The 21,215-nt window shown below is 43.6% G+C and overlaps 2 protein-coding genes across 2 annotated transcripts; one reads left to right on the top strand and one right to left on the bottom strand.

The window, feature by feature from the left end:
• Window positions 1–2,207: 2,207 nt before the first annotated feature.
• LOC143219571 (uncharacterized) lies at window positions 2,208–7,397 on the bottom strand. Its single transcript, XM_076445508.1, has one exon. The coding sequence runs from the start codon at window positions 7,395–7,397 to the stop codon at window positions 2,208–2,210; it is 5,190 nt and encodes a 1,729-aa protein (XP_076301623.1).
• An 11,154-nt stretch (window positions 7,398–18,551) lies between these two features.
• LOC143219570 (uncharacterized) lies at window positions 18,552–20,472 on the top strand. The gene is made up of 2 exons (XM_076445507.1): window positions 18,552–20,180; window positions 20,467–20,472. The coding sequence occupies exons 1-2, from the start codon at window positions 18,552–18,554 to the stop codon at window positions 20,470–20,472; spliced, it is 1,635 nt and encodes a 544-aa protein (XP_076301622.1).
• The last annotated feature ends 743 nt before the right edge of the window (window positions 20,473–21,215 follow it).

Raw genomic sequence — 21,215 nt, 5'->3', positions numbered from 1 at the left:
ATAACGGTACAGAGGGTCTGCCGTCGTACCTGGGTTTATGATTATAGTGTGTGACCAGGAGACCTTTTTAAAGATTAACGCAACCTCGTTATTTAGTGACCATCTGGGACACGGCCCAATGGTTATTTGTCTCCTTGCAATTTGCAACATCCTTAAAAACTTAATCCCGGTTAACGGTTATTATATATAGCAAAGTTATATATAATATATATAACAAAAGATTTTAAAGAATTTAGAACGAGAAACACTAGAAAATCTTCCAGAATTAAAACAAACACAGATATATTACATCGACTCCTTCTGACTTCAGATCCGTACATGAGCACTATTAGGCCGTCCATACACGGGTCGATCGGCGATTCGGTCGACGCGATTCCAGTCGCATGCGATTCTCCCTCCACGTGACTTCCAATGCAAATGAATACATAATCGTGTGCGATCGGAAGCGAAGTCGGAAAATCGCGTGGACTTATGGAGGTAAGTTTGTGCAGTTCATGTCATTTAAATGATTTGGCCATTATTTTTTGTAGTTTGAGTGCATTGCACTCTTCAATGTGGTCTATGTATTTATAGGTTGCATGCTCCTTTTGTAACTCCTCAGTTGAGCATTGCTCCTCATAGATGAGGTTGGTGGATGTTCAACAGATTTCCCTCAATCTTCGCTCAATTATACCAAGTGGTAATACTTCCGGATTAAATCGACCTGAGAAGACAACTACCTAAGTACACTCCCATTCCACAGAACATTGTACAACAGTTTATCAATCCCTGTGACTTCAAGTTTTTTTTTACTTTGACTTTTGTTTTTGTTTTTCATAAACCTACTTGATTATATTCAACTATGTAAATAAAAAGCTTACCTTCATGTTATTAGTATGCGTAATAACATAAAAAAAGATAATAAAGATAATGAATAAATTATAACTTATGCAACCTCTCTCTCTATAAATACATAGACCACATCGAAGAGTGCAATGCACTCAAACTACAAAAAATGATGGCCAAATCATTTAAATGACATGAACTACACAAACTTACCTCCATGAGTCAACGCGATTTTCCGACTTCGCTTCCGATCGAGCGCGATTAGAATCGCGGCGATTTCAGTGTGCGGCTCTCCATTCATTTGCATTCGAAGTAACGTGGAGGGGGAATCGCATGCGACTGGAATCGCGTCGACCGAATCGACGATCGACCCGTGTATGGACCATGAAGTAAGAGTACTTTTACTTCATGGTATGGACTATGGACGACAATCGCGTCCTTGGCATGAATCGTACGACGATCAAGATGTACGAACTTCACGACGCGATTACATCGACCCGTGTGTGGACGGCCTTAGAGTGAAATCGCGTATAAAAGAAATTAAGGAATTCGAGAGCGGAAGCACGAGAATTAATAATTAAATAACAAGAAATGTAATAATAGTGATTGTTTGAGATCAGACGGGACAATGAACTTCACCTAATTTGGACGAGCACACTTTATTCCGTCTGGCGGTAGTCTCAACAAAACTTTATACAAATTATGTACAACGTTCAGCACAATTGTATGATTGACTGAAGCAATAAAGAATCGAATAAAGTAGTTCCGAAAGAACGTGATTGTTCACAGCAGCTGTGCTGAGAACGTAGTTATAAACGAATGCTGTTAACCGAAAAAGACTGGTCTGGCGACGCGCGACTTTCGTACCGAAGCTAATCAGCGATTGATTCGACGATCGATCAGAAGAGCGGATTTCTCTCTCCGTCGGAACGATGACCTGCTAATCGAAAATCTCGACCAATGGAATTCCACCAGGCAGGTCGATAATCGATCCGACGGCGACAGCCTATCGCGCGGCGCGCTGCTGATCGATCATCGATCTCGCGACGGCGAGCGGAGCAGCCAATCACTGGGCTGCGTGGTGGATCGTGCGTCACGATCTCGCGGTACACGCAGCCAATCCCAAACATTCCGCCCGCCTCGTCATTCATTGACGAAATTGAGAAGAATGAATGGGTTGGCAACGTGCGACGTAGTAAATGGACGATGAGACGCGAGTGCAAAAATGGAAGTTTACAGTGCTAATGATTGCCGAGATGGATACAATTAAAATGAAGTGAATAATGAGGTGAGTGAAACTACCCTAAGTAAATGATGTTGCTAGTTAATTGGTGACGCGAATTGTACAGTGCTTAACCTAAAATTGATACGCGCTCGAAATTTCACAGATGAGAATTGGAAGAATCGCGTGATACGCCTGCCTCGGGTTCCCTTCCAGCATCTGTCTCCGCATCGTTCGGCGCTAGTAATGGAATTAGTTTGTGTACAGGCCTAAGAAATTGCGACTTGGCAGTACGAACAGTTGCGACTCGAATAGAAGAATCTGGTCCCGGGTGCACGTTTACTACGCGAGCGAGAGGCCATTGAGTGGGAGGAAGAAGTTCACTTTTTATAAGGCAGAGGATTCCGGCCTTGATTAGTGCCTTGTCCCTTTGCCATTTGCCTCGAGTTTGCAGTGAATTTAAGTACTCCCGTGACCAGCGCTTCCAGAAATGTTGCTGCATTTGTTGCAATAATTGCCAACGAGACAAGCGTGATGCTGGAAGGTCCTCGAGGCTGGGTTCCGGGATTGCGATGAGAGGTTCCCCGATCAAGAAGTGACCAGGCGTTAGAGCAACTGGATCCTCAGGGTCGTCTGACATAGGCAATAAAGGTCTGGAATTGAGACAAGCTTCGATACCCGTCAGAAGCGTGGTCAGCTCCTCGAAGGTCAATCTCTGCTCGCCAATGATTCTGCGGAGGTGATACTTAACGGACTTAACAGCTGCCTCCCAGAGTCCGCCGAAGTGAGGAGCGGAAGGAGGATTGAATCTCCAGGTAATTCCTTCTCTGGAAGCTGCGGCGAATGGGCCTCCTCCCTGTTTCTCCGATTCGCGTAGAAGGGCACGCAGTTCGTGGTTAGCGCCTACAAAGTTCCGTCCACAATCGCTGTAAAGTTCGGAGCAGCGACCACGCCGTGCCATGAAGCGTCGTAGCGCGGCCAAGAAGGTATCGGTGGACCCATCCGATGCAGCCTCCAGATGTACGGCCTTAGTGACGAGGCAAATGAATACGGCGATGTATCCCTTCGAGGTGCGCTGACCACGGCCACTACTGGATCTGAGCAGTATTGGCCCAGCATAGTCAATTCCAGATCTGTAAAAAGGACGACAAGGAGTTAGTCGTGGTAATGGAAGATTTCCCATTTTTGGTTGTGCAGTTTGACCCTTCCAACGTATACAAGTGGTGCAATGTCTGATACAGGACTTGACCATATGACGACCCTTGAGGACCCAGCACTCTTGACGCAGAGTAGCGAGAGTCAGTTGAGTTCCCCCGTGGAGGCACCGCTTGTGCGCAGCGTCTACCCACAGCCTTGCCAAGGCAGAGTCGTCTGGAAGTATAGCGGGATGCTTCCTGTCGTAGGTGAGGTTGGTGACCTGGAGGCGGCCGCCAACGCGCAGTACTCCTTCAGGATCTAGGAAAGGACTGAGCTTTGCTAGCCGGCTCTTGGATGGCACCGGTTGGTTTTTCCGGAGGGCCCTGATGTCCTCCATGAAGTGTGCAGCTTGCTCCAGCTGCAATAGAGTGAGTTTACAAGCTTGTATCTCGGAGGCAGTGAGAATTGATTCCGTTTTTCGTTGTCCAGGTTTCCAACGACGACACCAAGCCAGAACTCGTAGTAGGCGAGTCAGGTTAGAAAACCGCTCGATCAAGGAGCATGCAGATCCCTCTGGTCGGCGAGCCACGTGATGAACGAGTGGTTCAGTGACTTCGGGGTGAGCTTCGCTGCTCACGGTCTCCGGGAAGTGTCCGGATGAAGAAAGCCACTCGGGTCCTCGCCACCAAAGCTCGAAGTTTACCATCTCGGTTGGATACAGGCCCCTGGATGCACAGTCTGCAGGGTTCTCGGCACTTCGTACATGATGCCACTTGGCTAGAGGCACCATCCTCTGGATTTCGGCGACTCGGTTGGCCACGTACGTCGGCCAACGAGATGGATGCCCCTGAATCCAGCTGAGAGTCACCGAGGAGTCGGACCAAAGATGTAGTCCGATATCCCGCAAGTCGAGCACCTTGGTGATGTGGTCGGTGAGTTTGGCCAACAGGAACGCTGCACAGAGCTCCAGTCTCGGTAGTGAGACTCTCTTCAACGGAGCTACCCTGGATTTGGAGACGATGAGTGAAACGGTGGCAACTCCCCTCTCATCGAGGACTCGAGAGTAAACCACAGCCGCATATGCTCGCTCGGAAGCATCAGCAAATCCGTGGATCTCGATAGTTTGCTTGGAGCCACTGATACCCAGCCAGCGTGGGACTAGAATAGTTTGCAGCGTGGGCAGCTGCTGTTGGAACTTCTGCCAGATGAGTTCCTCCCTTCCTGGTAGAGGTGCGTCCCAGTCAATCTTGAGGAGCCACAGAGACTGCATGAGAACCTTTGCGACTATAGTGACGGGAGCCAACCAGCCAAGGGGATCGAAGAGTTGTGCCGTCCCGCTGAGCACCGCTCGCTTAGTGTAGCCAGTGTTCCGGATCGAAGTGGCAGCGGAGATCTGAAAACAGTCAGAGGGAGGGAGCCATTGGATACCTAGGACGCTGTGTAATGTGAGAGAGTCCCATTCGACGATTCCCTTCCGCTCGTCGATGGAGAGTCCTTCCAGAAGTTCCCGAGAGTTGGAGGCCCACTTCCTGAGTGGGAATCCGCCCGCCATGAGGAGCTCTCGGACCTCAAGTTGTTTCAGACGAGCCTCTGGAAGGGAGTCAGCTCCGGTGAGGACATCGTCCATGTATATGTCCCTCAGTACGGTGTGGGAGCCTCGTGGATACCGTAGCTCTTCCAGTTGGGCGAGTTGGTGAAGACATCGGATTGCCAGGTAAGGTGCACAGGCAAGTCCGTAGGTTACAGTGTTAAGCTCGTAATCTAGTATGTTTTCCCTCTTTCCAGATCTCCACACGATCCGCTGCCACCTTCGGTCTTCAGGATGAACGAGAATCTGCCGATACATTTTCTCGATATCGGCTGAGAACACGAATCGGTGTCGCCGCCATCTCAGAAGTACGTCAGCAAGATTAGGCAGTAGATTAGGACCCCGAAGAAGGAAATCGTTGAGTGACTTCCCATTAGAAGAAGGCATTGAGCCGTTGAAGACTACTCGAAGTTTGGTAGTCTTGCTGCTCTCACGCAACACTCCGTGATGAGGAAGGTAATAGGAGTTACAACCGGAAGAAGGTGGAGTCGACGACATGTGCCCTAGTGCCTCGTAGGTGGTCAGGAAGTCTTGATAGGCGAGCCTGAACTCTTCAGAGCGTCGGAACCTGGAGCTTAGACCATCCAGAGTTTTCACGGCGGTGTGTCGTGAGTTTCCCAACTCTGGAGTGTCCTTGAACGGCAGACGCACCATGAAGCGACCATCAGGTAGACGGGCGTAAGTGGTGGAGAAGTGTTCCTCAGCTCGGATGTCGTCTTCCGTGCCAGGAATGATTGCCTCGACTTCCTCCTGCTCCCAGAACCTCGATGAGGAAGCCATAAGTTCCTGGTCTACCCTGTTGTGAAGCACTGGAGCCTCAGTGCGATCAGACGAACAGTTAGAGTTCGACGGTCCAGATCCTCCGGTCAGAATCCAGCCGAAGTGGGTCTCCTGAGCGACTGGAGTGTGTGGCGGCCCTTTCTTGACGCCTTCCAAGAGAATGAGGTCGTAGGACTCGGCTCCTAGGAGGATGTTTACCGGATCGGTATGGTGATAGACAGGATCGGCGAGTTTCAACCCCTTCACGTGGGGCCAGGAGCTGGGAGAGGGTAGATTTCGAGGTTGGTACTTGGAGAGTTCGGGAAGAATGTAGGCAGGAACCTCGAAGATTCTCTTTTGCTCGTGATGAGGAGCAATTGTGAGAACAGTCTTCCCCCGAGTGAACTGCGCTCTGCATTTTCCAACGCCACGAAGAGGAATCCTAGCCTGACTTCTTTGAAGGCCGAGTCGTTGAGCAAGAGCCTCTGAGACTAAGGAAACCTCACTGCCGGGATCGATGAGTACGCGAGCGAGGCTGCTTCGTCCGAGTGGGCCTAGAACTAAAACACGAGCGGTACCGAGAATCACCGAAGCGTTACTCACGTGAGTAGATACCTGCTGCACGCAGGCCCCAGCTGCATTATTCTCCTGTCGAGATTGAACTGCTTCGTGTATCAGCGTGTGATGCTTGCCTTCACATCGCTGACATCGCTTCGGGGACTTGCAATCATTAACTTGGTGGTTTCCAAGGCAGTTGAAGCAGATGTTTAATGCACGAACAGCGTCCTTTCGTTCAGAAGGCGACTTATCACGGAATTGCTTGCAGTGTTGAATGAAGTGTTGATCCTGGCAAAGGCTGCAGGATCTTCCCGAGGGGCTGGCCTTGGAAACTTGATGGACCTTGAAGCTCTTGGTTGCAGTCTTCTTGATCGTAGCTGACTCTCTTTCCGGCGGAGCTTCCAGTTCTTCGCAGGTTTGTATGCGCCCGAGCATAAACTCCCTCAACTGCTCCATAGTGGGAATGTCCTTTGATCGCTTGACTAAATCGTCCCACTCACGTCGTGACTGTTGATCCAACCTTTGTGTGGTTAATTCAACGATCCAGTCTTCGGCGTTGTTCACAGGTCTGTCAAGGTTTATGAGGGCATCGACGGCATCAAACGTTTCGTCGAAAAGTCGCTGTAATTCGACGGCGGATTCCTTGCGAACTGGAGATAGCTTCGAAAGGAGTCTGATCTGGGCTTGGACCAGCTTTCGACGGTTCTCATAGCGGTTTTCAAGTTTCTCCCACGCGACCTGGAAGTTTTCGGCAGTCGTCTTGACATTTTTAAGTAAGGCTGAGGCGCTACCCTTCATGCAGGTTTTAAGATAGTGCAGACGTTCTACAGGCGAAAGAGTCGGGTCCTTGATTATCAGTGATGTAAACAAGTCGCGAAAGGACGGCCAGTCCTTGTATTGTCCGTCGAAAGATGGGAGAGGCATTTTTGGCAACACGGCGCGCGACCTCTGAGTGCCCGTCTCGACGACCGTTGAGTTTGAATTCGGAGATTCTTTAACGGTCGCGGATGCCCTGAGGTCTGAAATCATGTCTCTCAGCACTCCAGTCTGTTCCATGTGGACCAGTTGCACTTCTTCGTACTCGTCGTCCTGGATATATGCACTTTCCTTTAATTTAGGATCCTTTTCAGCGGCGGCTCTGATGGCGGAATCTCCCCTTCGATAATCGGACCATAGCTCTTGGAGGGTAGTAAGGCCAGATTGCAGTAATCCCAGCGAAATGTTGGCCTTTCCCCGTTTTTTGATGTTTGAAACGAGTCGGGAAATCCGTTGGCCGATGAGTTGCTGATTACTGACAAGGTCAGCCATTGTTTGTATTCACGATTTCAAACGCATAGCGGTTAAATCACTTGTAAATTTTCAGTGAACTGCAGCACTGAATCCGGCTCGAAGGACCAAATGTTTGAGATCAGACGGGACAATGAACTTCACCTAATTATGACGAGCACACTTTATTCCGTCTGGCGGTAGTCTCAACAAAACTTTATACAAATTATGTACAACGTTCAGCACAATTGTATGATTGACTGAAGCAATAAAGAATCGAATAAAGTAGTTCCGAAAGAACGTGATTGTTCACAGCAGCTGTGCTGAGAACGTAGTTATAAACGAATGCTGTTAACCGAAAAAGACTGGTCTGGCGACGCGCGACTTTCGTACCGAAGCTAATCAGCGATTGATTCGACGATCGATCAGAAGAGCGGATTTCTCTCTCCGTCGGAACGATGACCTGCTAATCGAAAATCTCGACCAATGGAATTCCACCAGGCAGGTCGATAATCGATCCGACGGCGACAGCCTATCGCGCGGCGCGCTGCTGATCGATCATCGATCTCGCGACGGCGAGCGGAGCAGCCAATCACTGGGCTGCGTGGTGGATCGTGCGTCACGATCTCGCGGTACACGCAGCCAATCCCAAACAGTGATAATACTTATAATAATTGTAACGCTAATGGCAATAATAATAATAATAATAATAGTAATAACATTGATGTATTTTTTCTTAACTAATCCTTCATTTGACATTACTACATTGTCCAGTCAAAGTTTCGCGTTCATATCTTTTACGAATTAAAAGTTACGAGGAAATGTCACACTTTACTCGCTTTACTTTACTGGCGGCAACTCATGTCCGGCGAAGATATTTTGCTTTTTCGTTCGAAAAAACGTCGATGTTGCAAACTTTGAAGGGTGGTTTCTCAAGATAAAAGTCTGCTCTATCGCGTGATACAGTTAGATTTTACGCCGGACCCTTCTTTTTTAAGACAAACTGAAAAATATCCTCAACAATTGAGGCAAAAGTGGTATTTGTGATATAACATCACAATATTTGTTTAAAATTGAAAAATATGTTTTTTTCAAAATCAAGTTTCTCAAAAACTGTGCGTCTAGGGGACAAACTAAGGGCAGGTTCCGAATAAGCGCAAGAAACTCTATAAGAATCATCCAACAGTAATTGTGGAACAAATTTGGTGATGGGCAGTGGTAATCAAATCGGAAACTTTCTTCCAGCTGATCTATTAATCGAGAACTTTTTTCCGTGTAACATTTTGTTCATTTTCTCGGTTCTTTGTTATAATAAATGGAAGCTTATGTTATTTTGTTGTTTTTCATTCTTCAATAAGCCCCATTTCATTTCTCAGCAGGTTTAACTCCATTAGTAATATTTTACCACGTTTTTATACTTCTAAATTGTGAATGTTTTCTCTAAAATCCGTATCAATGTTGACAACAATGGGGTTGTAGGCTATGTGTGACTGTAATGTAATTTAAATTAGATATCTATTTTCCGGGATTATATTTTCATTTATACAGGAAGTAAGGGGTAAGTATTTAATCTTTTCAACGAACTTTTAACTTCTGGTGATAAAAATGAGCATAAGGTATCACCAGAAATTTAAAAATTCGATGATGAGAAGCAAGTTAAAAAGATTAAATACTTCATACATTAGAATAGGGTATACCTTCAAACTTGTAAGATATTAGATAATTTCAACGAAGAAGTGATTTCATTAATTTTGTTCACAAACATCGATTTGAACTGAACCCCCGCCCGCCCTTTATTAAAAACTGTAGCAACTAGAATTGTATAAACTTAAAACTTACAGAATTCATGATGTCAATCGTTGAGCACTACTCTGCTGGACACTGCACTAGGTCACTGAAAAACCGCCGCGCGTAAGGGTGCGTAACGAGAACTAGAGAAGACGAGTGGCTCGCGTGTCAGAATGGTCAGAAGATTCTGTCACTTCTGCCGATGGGGCCGCGGGTCAGTGCTACGATTGTGCCCAACATTTTTCGTACGATGGATGGCCGCTAGAGGCGCTGCGCGGAAAAACAGTAACGTATCTACTATTGGGTAGATGAAATGGGGTTCCTTGAGCACCCCGCAGAATTAAAAAAATTTATATGATTTGATTCTGAAAAATGAAAGTATAACAAGTGTATTTGTGTATATTTTGCAACTCGTAGGACACGTCCTGGAGTCTTTTTGTTCGGTAAGATTATTTCGATACATTCCCGCCAATATAACTGCCTCAGGGCTCTGGCCGCTCTGCTACCCAATAGTAGATACGTTACTGTTTTTCCGCGCAGCGCCTCTAGCGGCCATCCATCGTACGAAAAATGTTGGGCACAATCGAAGCACTGCCGTGGGTCACTAGGCCGCGGGCCGTTTCCCTGAGTTTCCCCTTCCCTGACGTATCGTCGTATCCGTGTCGACCGCGCTTGCCTGTTCGATTGCACGCGCGTTACACAAATAAACAAGCGTACCTCTACTCTGTCCGTGTGAACTACCCTCCTCGACGGATGGACGCCGACGCGTTCCTCCGGTTTTCACGTCACCGAAGTTTCGAAAGCATGAGCATGAGAATAAATAATAAATTTTACACTTAAATTGAATATAAAATAAATTTAAAATGAAATATAATTCAATTTAAATTAAAGATAATAAAAAATGATTCCTCTCCATATAAAATAACTACTTAATTTAAAAAACAATAATTTCATGTCAATTAAAATAAAATGAAACAATTTCATGGAAATTTATTATGTACAGTATACAGGTAAGGTTTATTTACATTTTGGTCACAGAGAATAATAAATAAATTAAAAAATAATTAATAAAATAATAAATAAATAATAGATTTTACACTTGTTTTTACATACAGTGGGTAACGAAAGTATTCGAACGCCCTTTAAAACAGAATAACTTTTTTATAATTGTACCAAACGACCTGATTTTTGATAATCAATTAGAAGCATTGATTTATCAAATGATACGCCAAAAAGATTTTCCAAAAAATTATAATTTACAAGGTTACATGCAAAAATAAAAAAGGCATTTTTTAAACTTTTTTATTAGGGCCCTTAAAGAAAATTTAAAATATATGTTTTGTAGATCTATGTTAGTTATACACATGCTGAAAATTTCGTCAAAATCGATTAACATACATAACGCTACAATTGTCAAGTGTTCCAGAAAGCGGAGCGTTCTTTGACGCGTTCTCGCCGACATTTTATGAGATAAAACCCAAAGCCGCAGGTTACCGCAGTTGAATCTTGCATTTATTGTTTACTTAGATATCTACAAACGTTGTTTTTCCATTGGCACGTTGGCGGAGTTTGGCGGAAGAGAGATATCGTCTTTTAAACTTCATTAACGTTGCTCTTTCCCCGTTTAATAGCATTATCTGCAAAACTCTCTCTACTCGAAAAAATTAAAAATAAACATTTTTCACGATTTACTCCGGGTCTTCGTCCTTGAAGGAAGCCAGAAAAGAAAACATTATTTACATTACTATTTTTACAGGCGCATACGGTTTCTTCAAACATGCGCTTGAATTTATGCTGAAAACTAGGTATGCTTAGCATGGCCAACTTTATGACGTTCTACAACAAAGTGAATTTGGATTTTGAACTGATTCATCCTAGAAATGTTTGAATTTACTCTCCTATACTAGTCAAAAATACAAAAAATTTGGTTTTTTAAGAAACTTGAAAATATGAGGTTTTTGCCGCTCTCAGACCACTGTGCGGCGCACATTGGGACCTTTCGTCCAAATCGGAGACAAAATCGAAGAACTTTCGATAAAAATGAGGTAGAGCGATGAAATTTTTTTAAAATTAAAGCTGAAACATTACAGAATATGGGAAAAATAGGGAGATTATGGTAAGAACGTTTTTTAACGTTGAGAAAATTCGTTATACTTGCACAATTTCGAGAAAATTGTTGTTTTTCCAATACCACGCGCGGAAAAAAATTCGTTTAATTTTTACTATATATCATTTCCTGTAGATTTTTTCACGCTGATTTCAAATCTGGTCTCAAAATTTGTCTACGGCCTCAGGATACTGCAAAATGGATTTCTTGAAATTCTACATGTTTAACGAATTTTCTCAACGTTAAAAAACGTTCTTACCATAATCTCCCTATTTTTCCCATATTCTGTAATGTTTCAGCTTTAATTTTAAAAAAATTTCATCGCTCTACCTCATTTTTATCGAAAGTTCTTCGATTTTGTCTCCGATTTGGACGAAAGGTCCCACTGTGCGGCGCGGCGCGCATTTTACGCGGGGTGGATTATCTATTTAGTACATAGCGACAAAAGGTCGATAGTAAAAGAACCTTTCCTAAATACCTGGCTGACACTAGGCGTTCATCTTGGAGATGTCCTACAAGGTTTTAAGTTCAATGTTAGCTCCATTTCTTTTTCTGCACAACGTGTATATTTAGAAGTCAAAAATATAAAAGAATAGGGTCATTTAGTCGTATTCGAGCTACCTGGCTGGCCAGGTAATAGATAACCTCGTTCAGCGAAGCCTTTTAGAAACTCGGGGTTTATTGCACCAGCATTTGCTGGTGTAGCACAGTTTTTATTTCTTACAATAACCATTATCGTAATGGTTTTAGCGCGTCCAATTTATAATGTTGGACAAAGCATGCTCCGTTCTTTACAATAGTTTGTTTTCGGCTGTACCAGCAAATGCTGGTACAATAAACCCCGAGTTTCCAAAAGGCTTCGCTGAACGAGGTCCGGCGGTCTGCAACAGCTGTTTTGCGAGGGAAAACCATTTGTTGTTTTATGATTTAAAAAGGTAATAGTCTTCATTTTTATGTTTAAAATGAGTGCTGGTTCCCAAATTTTTTTAATTTCTTTATTTCTTATATTTCTGTAGACATTCCCGAATACAGTGACATCCAATATTAATACATTATGAATGTTTAAACATGTTTAAACAATCGTTAAAGATGGAGAGACACCACTTTTGCCTCAATTGTTGAGGATATTTTTCAGTTTATCTTAAACAATAAGGGTCTGTCGTAAAATCTAACTGTATCACGCGATATAGCAGACTTTTATCTTGAGAAACCAGCCTTTAAAGTTTGCAACGTTGGCGTTTTTTCGAACCAAAAAGCAAAATATCTTCGCCCTTCGCGACCCTTATTTTTTAAGATAAACTGAAAAATATCCTCAACAATTGAGGCAAAAGTGGTGTCTCTCCATCTTTAACGATTGTTTAAACATGTTTAAACATTCATAATGTATCAATATTGGATATCACTGTATTCGGGAAAGTCTACAGAATCTTTTGCTGTAAAGAACAATTCAATATCTTTTATAATAACATCGCAATATTTGTTTAAAGTTGAAAAATATGTCTTTTTTTTAAACTCCATTTTCTCAAAAACTGAACGTATAGGAAAAAAATTAAAACCAGATTCGGAATCAGCGCGGAAAACTCTATGAGAATCGCATAGTGGGAATCGAAATATTTTTAAAAAGTTGAAATTTGTTGGACAGTGCTATATACAGAGAGTATCTCTCTGCTATATATAATCACGTAATCAAGTACAAACCAATTGCAATTAGAATAATTCAACGAAGCATCCAGTACAATAAGAACAAAGCTTGCATGGGCACGACCAATAAAGAAGTCACGAATGCCCACGCAAGCGAGAACGGTAGAAATCCTATCTATCTATCAATATAATACAGTACCAATCTCTATTTAGACCATTATCATTACGCGAACACGAGGCAGACACACGCTCAAAATCAAACTCTGCCATAACGATGAGCTGAGAACGCAACACGACAGCAGAACCTAGAAAATAAAATAACACAAGAATTAGTTAGTAGTAGTAATCACTAGAACAAAATAGATACAATAATTAAAGTAGAGAACAAGCAAAGTTGATACTTGAAATTTGCGAACAGTATAAGAAAACTTAACAACAACTGACAACGGGACGAAGAACAGAGCTCGCGCGCGACGAATACCGGAAATCGTAATAATTAATAGCGAACGAATTATTCCAATAACGAAAGAAACGGGACCCGCGACGACACGAATACAAAGGAGAAGCACGCGCCGTGCACGCGAGCCGACAATACGACAGAGAGAAAAAAGGAAAGGGGGGAAACCAAACCGCGCGCGAACAGGTACGAACCGCGAGCCTACGATTAATAGAGAATCTCGATCGGATCGTTGACACGTGGCAGGAGGCCAATCAGAAGGCTAGCACCGGCGTGCAGCGTGAACGAATCACACGCATCGTATAGAACAATGTAAACAAAGAGTAACGAATACATACCATCATCACGAACTGACGTGACAAATAGATTTAATTTTCCATTTCAGCGTAATTAATCGATCGTCTCGAAAACCACGACGACGATCGAGCTTCGAGCACCGATCGAGGAGGCGAGGGAACACCGATAAAAAGATAATTCACAAAAATTCGGTGTTCCCGAGATTCGACCGCGAAACTATATTTTTGCCGTAGATCCACCGAATCATTTATCTATCAACAACGAAATATCTATTTATTGTAGAAACTGATCGAAACTGCGTGCCGTGGAGAATAATTACTACTCTCAACAACGGGATATCTTGAAACAAATAAAGCAAGAATCTACCAGATGGAAACAGGCAAACTAGATTAAACCGAATTACGAAGGGGCAGGAACAGTCGAGATAGAGAATAACTTTATTTTACAGAAAATATACAAACAACGGGTCCCTTGTCTCCTCAGACTCTCACAGTCCTAAGCAAAGAGAAGAACCCGAATTAGCTTATACAAGTCTCACTTATACGTAAACAGAGGAATAGAGAAATAAAGAAATACAGATGAATCGGCGGGGTCCAAAGTAGAAAGTCAGACTCGAGACGAGAACATGCAACTCCGCGAACGAGAAAAACCATTAAGAAAAGAACAATAGGAAGCAGAGAAATAGCCAAACGGTCAAATTGAAAAAGGGGAATAGATATAGGAAGGTCTTAAAATTCAAGGGTGATATACAGGGGATTAAGGGGGCACGGGAATGCGACGACAAGCCATGGAAACACGCGAAGAGAAAATCGAACAGGGAACAAAAGTAGGGCAATCGGTTCAAACGGTTTAACGGTAAAACGCGGGGGAAAAATTGCTCGGTCCTTGTAAAAATCAAAACGGCACGGCAGAGTCGAGGGAAGGGTCCTGGAAAGCGAAGACGGCAATAAATAAAGGGATTACCGCCAACCGACTCGAGGAGGCCCAGGCGGGTGGCCTTGACGGGAAACAGGCAGGCTAGCGAAACGAAACGAGCAAACTACAAATCGACACATGCTAGAAAAAAAAAATGCGAAGCGCTAGAAGAGACACACGTGTTCTCCACTAAGGCGGAGCATAGGACGACCGAAGGCAATGCTCTTCAACATCCCCGAGGGCTAAGATTTTTGAACTGACTCGGTGTCTAACCCGATCCCTGCCTCTTCTCCTATATGTTCTCCCGTTTTGCTTTTCTATTCTCATGAGTGGGGTAGGACCCGCCCTCGGGGATGTTGAAGAGCATTGCCTTTGGTCGTCCTATGCTCCGCCTTAGTGGAGAACACGTGTGTCTCTTCTAGCGCTTCGCATTTTTTTTTCTAGCATGTGTCGATTTGTAGTTTGCTCGTTTCGTTTCGCTAGCCTGCCTGTTTCCCGTCAAGGCCACCCGCCTGGGCCTCCTCGAGTCGGTTGGCGGTAATCCCTTTATTTATTGCCGTCTTCGCTTTCCAGGACCCTTCCCTCGACTCTGCCGTGCCGTTTTGATTTTTACAAGGACCGAGCAATTTTTCCCCCGCGTTTTACCGTTAAACCGTTTGAACCGATTGCCCTACTTTTGTTCCCTGTTCGATTTTCTCTTCGCGTGTTTCCATGGCTTGTCGTCGCATTCCCGTGCCCCCTTAATCCCCTGTATATCACCCTTGAATTTTAAGACCTTCCTATATCTATTCCCCTTTTTCAATTTGACCGTTTGGCTATTTCTCTGCTTCCTATTGTTCTTTTCTTAATGGTTTTTCTCGTTCGCGGAGTTGCATGTTCTCGTCTCGAGTCTGACTTTCTACTTTGGACCCCGCCGATTCATCTGTATTTCTTTATTTCTCTATTCCTCTGTTTACGTATAAGTGAGACTTGTATAAGCTAATTCGGGTTCTTCTCTTTGCTTAGGACTGTGAGAGTCTGAGGAGACAAGGGACCCGTTGTTTGTATATTTTCTGTAAAATAAAGTTATTCTCTATCTCGACTGTTCCTGCCCCTTCGTAATTCGGTTTAATCTAGTTTGCCTGTTTCCATCTGGTAGATTCTTGCTTTATTTGTTTCAAGATATCCCGTTGTTGAGAGTAGTAATTATTCTCCACGGCACGCAGTTTCGATCAGTTTCTACAATAAATAGATATTTCGTTGTTGATAGATAAATGATTCGGTGGATCTACGGCAAAAATATAGTTTCGCGGTCGAATCTCGGGAACACCGAATTTTTGTGAATTATCTTTTTATCGGTGTTCCCTCGCCTCCTCGATCGGTGCTCGAAGCTCGATCGTCGTCGTGGTTTTCGAGACGATCGATTAATTACGCTGAAATGGAAAATTAAATCTATTTGTCACGTCAGTTCGTGATGATGGTATGTATTCGTTACTCTTTGTTTACATTGTTCTATACGATGCGTGTGATTCGTTCACGCTGCACGCCGGTGCTAGCCTTCTGATTGGCCTCCTGCCACGTGTCAACGATCCGATCGAGATTCTCTATTAATCGTAGGCTCGCGGTTCGTACCTGTTCGCGCGCGGTTTGGTTTCCCCCCTTTCCTTTTTTCTCTCTGTCGTATTGTCGGCTCGCGTGCACGGCGCGTGCTTCTCCTTTGTATTCGTGTCGTCGCGGGTCCCGTTTCTTTCGTTATTGGAATAATTCGTTCGCTATTAATTATTACGATTTCCGGTATTCGTCGCGCGCGAGCTCTGTTCTTCGTCCCGTTGTCAGTTGTTGTTAAGTTTTCTTGTCTGCACGGAAGATATAGCAAGCACCGTCCGATTACGTGCTCTAAAATTACACACGCACCTTGCAAGTGACCCATATTAGAGGATGTCGTATCACATGAAAGTGCTTGTACTTTGTCGCATATGTCCCACTCCTTGAGTAGATCATGGACAGCAAGAGCTTCATCTCTTCCAGTAGAAGTCGGGATTATCGGAACTCCATGTGTTCAGTGCACGTGTACTAAACGTCCCTCGTACCTGACCGTCGTGGGTCCAGTGTTCAGTACGGAGAGTTGTAAACGGGTCCGCTGCGCCTCGCTACCCTCATTTGAGGGGTCCTAATCCCGGCGAAATGTTTTATAGAAAAATTGCTCGGTCCTTGTAAAAATTAAAACGGCACGGCAGAGTCGAGGGAAGGGTCCTGGAAAGCGAAGACGGCAATAAATAAAGGGATTACCGCCAACCGACTCGAGGAGGCCCAGGCGGGTGGCCTTGTCGGGAAACAGGCAGGCTAGCGAAACGAAACGAGTGAACTACAAATCGACATATGCTAGAAAAAAAAATGCGAAGTGCTAGAAGAGACACACGTGTTGTCCGCTAAGGCGGAGCATAGGACGACCGAAGGCAATGCTCTTCAACAGGCCTGGGCGCGGTTGGCTCGGGGAACACATGTTGCAGCTTCTCCTCTTCGTTTGGTCGGCAAGTCAGTCCCCACCACAGCCACTCCGACTCTTCCCTTAGCCATAGCCTTAGTCCTAGCACGAGCACCCCCACGATGCTGCACCGGCAGGTTACTCACCACTACTATGTAAACATGTACACGCACATAAGACCCTTGCCCGAAGCTGTGGAACTAGCGGCATTTACCAATTCCTTTAATTTCGTGGGGGTGCTCGTGCTAAAGCCAGAGATATGGGCAGTATTCAAATAATTTTTGAATAATAGATAAATAACTATTATTCTTTATTCGAAGGCTTGAATAAAAAAGTAACTATTATTCAAAAATTATTTGAATAATTTTGTATTCGCCGAGAATTTATTCGAGCTTTGAATAAAATTTTTATTCTTTATTTTTATTCTATTTTCTCGAAAATGAATAAATCCATGAATACTTTCGGCCAGCTCGAGGCTACAATGAACACGACCGACGCCAAGGCGTCCCAAGTCCTCGTCGCTTCGTCGCCCTAGCGCGGTGATGGGCAGAAAAATATTTGAATAAAAATTTCGAGCATACTTTAATGAATAAAACCACTAGAAACGGTTCTAATTCCGTCGAGTTTAGGCTTTTCTTAATCGGCAGAACGCCACGAAATGGCTCGTTTCACTTTCGTGAGGGCGCAGCACGGAAAATAAATATGTTAATGGACGGCATCGAGGGTACCCAGTACCCAGGTACGGAACTGTACCTGGTTTCTGCCTTGCGAAAGTGGTTTTCAGCTCATATTTTGCAAACCAAAGCCAGTTGACAAAAAACTGTGGTAACAGAAATAGTTTTACTTAATAACTTTACTTAACAGTTGACAAAAGTACTTTGTAATGCAAAGTACAAGTTGATTTTGTTTATTGTTCAATGCTAATGTAGCTAAACTGTCACTTTAGGCTTCTTAAAGTCTTGTTTCAGTACAGGTATAAATAAAATGTAATACATGGAAATGTTTAAATATCTCTGTTATTTGTGATTGTACGAAAAAATGTCAGAGGAGAAATTTTCATTGTTCAATAAGGTAAATATAATTTTTTTCGCTTCCTATAGCGAACTGATTGCTCTAGCTTCCCCAAGAAGTTCAAATCGTGTAGTACAATATTTACAAAGTTATCGTCTTTTTTTTTATAAAAGTTGATTTTTGGCAAAAGTGATCATGATTTTCCAATCCGGACCTCTGTGCGACGCGACGCGATGGTGCGCCAGAGAGGGGTACCCAGCGGTTGGGGTGGGGGAAACGGCCTACGGGGACGGGGTTCACGAATGCACCATCGCCGCCGCTGGTTCAGTGCTCAGTTCGCGTACGCTTAGCTCGGTCGTGATATAGCTTCGTTCTGTGGGGACACTTGCGAGTGCGATCTACGTTGTGGCATAAGCGATTGACTCCTTGGATTACGTGAATAACGTGCACTGTGTGGAAGGAAGGTAGGTATTTTTGTCTACATTTGTTTTGTTTGTTCGGTTTCACTTTGCCCTAATGACTCCCAAAATCTTGAAAACGACTATCTCGCGAAAACCATATCGGAATCTAAGTGATGGCCAGAAACGCCGTATTTCGAACGAAATAAGGGCGCATTTGCACTACTTGCGTAATAGAACAGCAGCCCCCGCGAATGTTGACACTGTGCAGGACATATCTTCATCTGTCCATAATCTTAACATTCAGAATTTACAAGACATGCCTAGCACGTCTTCTTTTTCAATTCCGTCACGCGATGACACAGCCCGGAACTCTGCTGACACTGTTATAGAACAATCTTTTCGCGATCGTTTGGCGTCTTGTTTTGTAGATATTAATATAACACACAGCCAGGGAAATAAGCTACTAAGCCTTCTGCGTACTCACTCATGTCTTCGCGATTTACCTAGGGATATTAGAACACTTATCGGCACACCACGCGGCAGGGCCATCACGTCTGTGGTGTCGTCGGGCCTATATATTCATTTCGACGTAGAATCTAAAATAGTACAGTATTTACTTAAATCTGCTAAGACCATTCCCGACCGTTTACAACTAGATTTTCACGTAGATGGCTGCACATTAGACAGAGCCAGCACGATACAACTTTGGCCAATTCAAATTAGAATCGTTAATATTAAAAACAGCAGGCCCATTATAGTAGGAATTTATAAAGGCGAACACAAGCCCGAGGATCCCGTAGCTTATCTTGAACAATTTGTCGCCGACATCAACTCTATCATGTCGAATGGAGGCATTGTTTTAGAAGGTAGGACAATTCCCATAGTTTTGCGTTGTTTTATTGCTGATGCGCCGGCCCGAGCATTAATTCTTAATCACAAAGCGCATACATCTTGGCAACCTTGCTCAAAATGCAAAGTACGTGGTAAACGGGTAGAAAACCGTATGGTTTTCCCTGGGGTTGAACATGAGCTCCGAACGGACGATGATTATGCGCAAATTCTTGATAAGGAACACCATAAGGAAGGTCACAGCCCGTTAGCTTCACTACACATGAAAATGGTTTCGCAGGTACCATTTGACTATATGCACCTGGTATTGCAAGGTGTTACGAAAAAGGTGATATCCGCCTTGATCTGTGGTACTTATTCCAGAGCGGTGAAATTATCCTCGCGGCACATCCGTAAAATCAACGAGAGGATGAAATTAATGTACGAGTATTGCCCTTCTGATTTTGTTAGACGACCCAGACCATTAACTCTTTTTACAAAATTCAAAGCGACTGAATTGCGTCAATTTCTTTTATATACCGGCCCCGTTGTAATGTACGAACTGCTGAATAATGAAGCACTGTATACCCACTTCTTGCTTCTTCACAGTGCCATTCGCATACTCACTTCAGCCGCCCTCGTAAAGACATATTCTCAGTTTGCACGAATAGCTTTAAAACAATTTGTTAATTCTTGCGAATTCCACTACGGCCCAACATTCCCTTCGTACAACGTCCATGGCCTTCTGCATTTGGCGGATGACGTCGATAAATACGGTGTATTAGATTCATATTCTGCTTTCGCGTATGAAAACAACATGATGTTTTTCAGAACAAAATATAGAAAGCCCGAGAAACCTTTGTCACAGCTTGCCAAGAGAATTACTGAAGATGAACGTCATGGTACCAGTGAGAAAGTAGGTGATTCTTCCACCCCTGTACGTGCTTCTATGATGTTTCGCAATAATAGTGGCGCTGTTTTTTACCGCAAAATTGAATTTCGTAATTTCTTGCTTTCAATAAATAAACGCGATAATTGCTGCATGTTACACGACGGATCGATTTGCCTTGTTTCATCAATTTGTCCCTACGGAGATACTTTTACATTAGGCGTGAAACGGTTTCAAAACGTAAACGAGTTTTACAATGTTTATTTGCCATCTACGTATTTTGGAATTTTTAAATGTGCAACTCTGAGCACAGAAATAGTCGTTGTTAGCTTGGAAAATGTTAGGGCAAAGTGCTCCCGTATGCCGTTGATCAATAAGAGTCAGAACTGCGACAGTACATTGAAAATCACAGAATGGGTTGTCGAAGTCCTTGCTCATACTGAAGATGTGTAATTTTTTTTTTCGTAGTTGCTAGCGTGGAATAGGCCTACTGGGGATACCACTGAAAAAAAACGCATTGTCAATAGTACCTCCGGGGTAATGTGGAAACCTATTGAAATGTAATCAGTTTCTCGAAGGAGGAGGAGGAGAAGGAAGCCACGGCAACCGGGGAAAAGGCGGATCTCCAATTTGTAGTGTGGTAAGCATATCTAATTATGCCATTGTACATGTGTGAATATATTGTATATTAATGATATTCCTCGTATTTTTTAGGTATCCTGTTTATGCCAGAACATGCTCTACCGGCCACAAGTTTGGGGAAGCAGATGCAACAACGTCGTAATCATAAGATAGTAGATTTAGGTTTATGAAAAGATTGTGTGTAACCTTGATGCCTTAATAAACAACAATATTAGTAAATTTTAAATTCTCAATTTTGTGTAATTTATATATTATCTCTTCACCCCAACCCCCTGCGGCGTAACAAAACTAATTCAGTGATAAGTAAAATTGAGTCGATGAAATTCAAAATTGTTGCATTTTTCACTCGCGATAATGATTTTAACAAAGTCTAAGAAATATGAATATGTTAAATGTAGCCATACAAAAAATATAAATTTT

Source organism: Lasioglossum baleicum, unplaced genomic scaffold (assembly GCF_051020765.1).
Source record: "Lasioglossum baleicum unplaced genomic scaffold, iyLasBale1 scaffold0055, whole genome shotgun sequence".
NCBI classification, from domain to species: Eukaryota; Metazoa; Arthropoda; class Insecta; order Hymenoptera; family Halictidae; genus Lasioglossum; species Lasioglossum baleicum.
The sequence above is the reverse complement of the archived record's forward strand: the minus strand, read 5'-3'. Positions and strand labels throughout refer to the sequence as shown.

Excerpts from the sequence above, each read along its gene's own strand:
- LOC143219570 (XM_076445507.1), top strand. The coding sequence starts at position 18,552 with ATGACTCCCAAAATCTTGAAAACGACTATCTCGCGAAAACCATATCGG.
- LOC143219571 (XM_076445508.1), bottom strand. The coding sequence starts at position 7,397 with ATGGCTGACCTTGTCAGTAATCAGCAACTCATCGGCCAACGGATTTCC.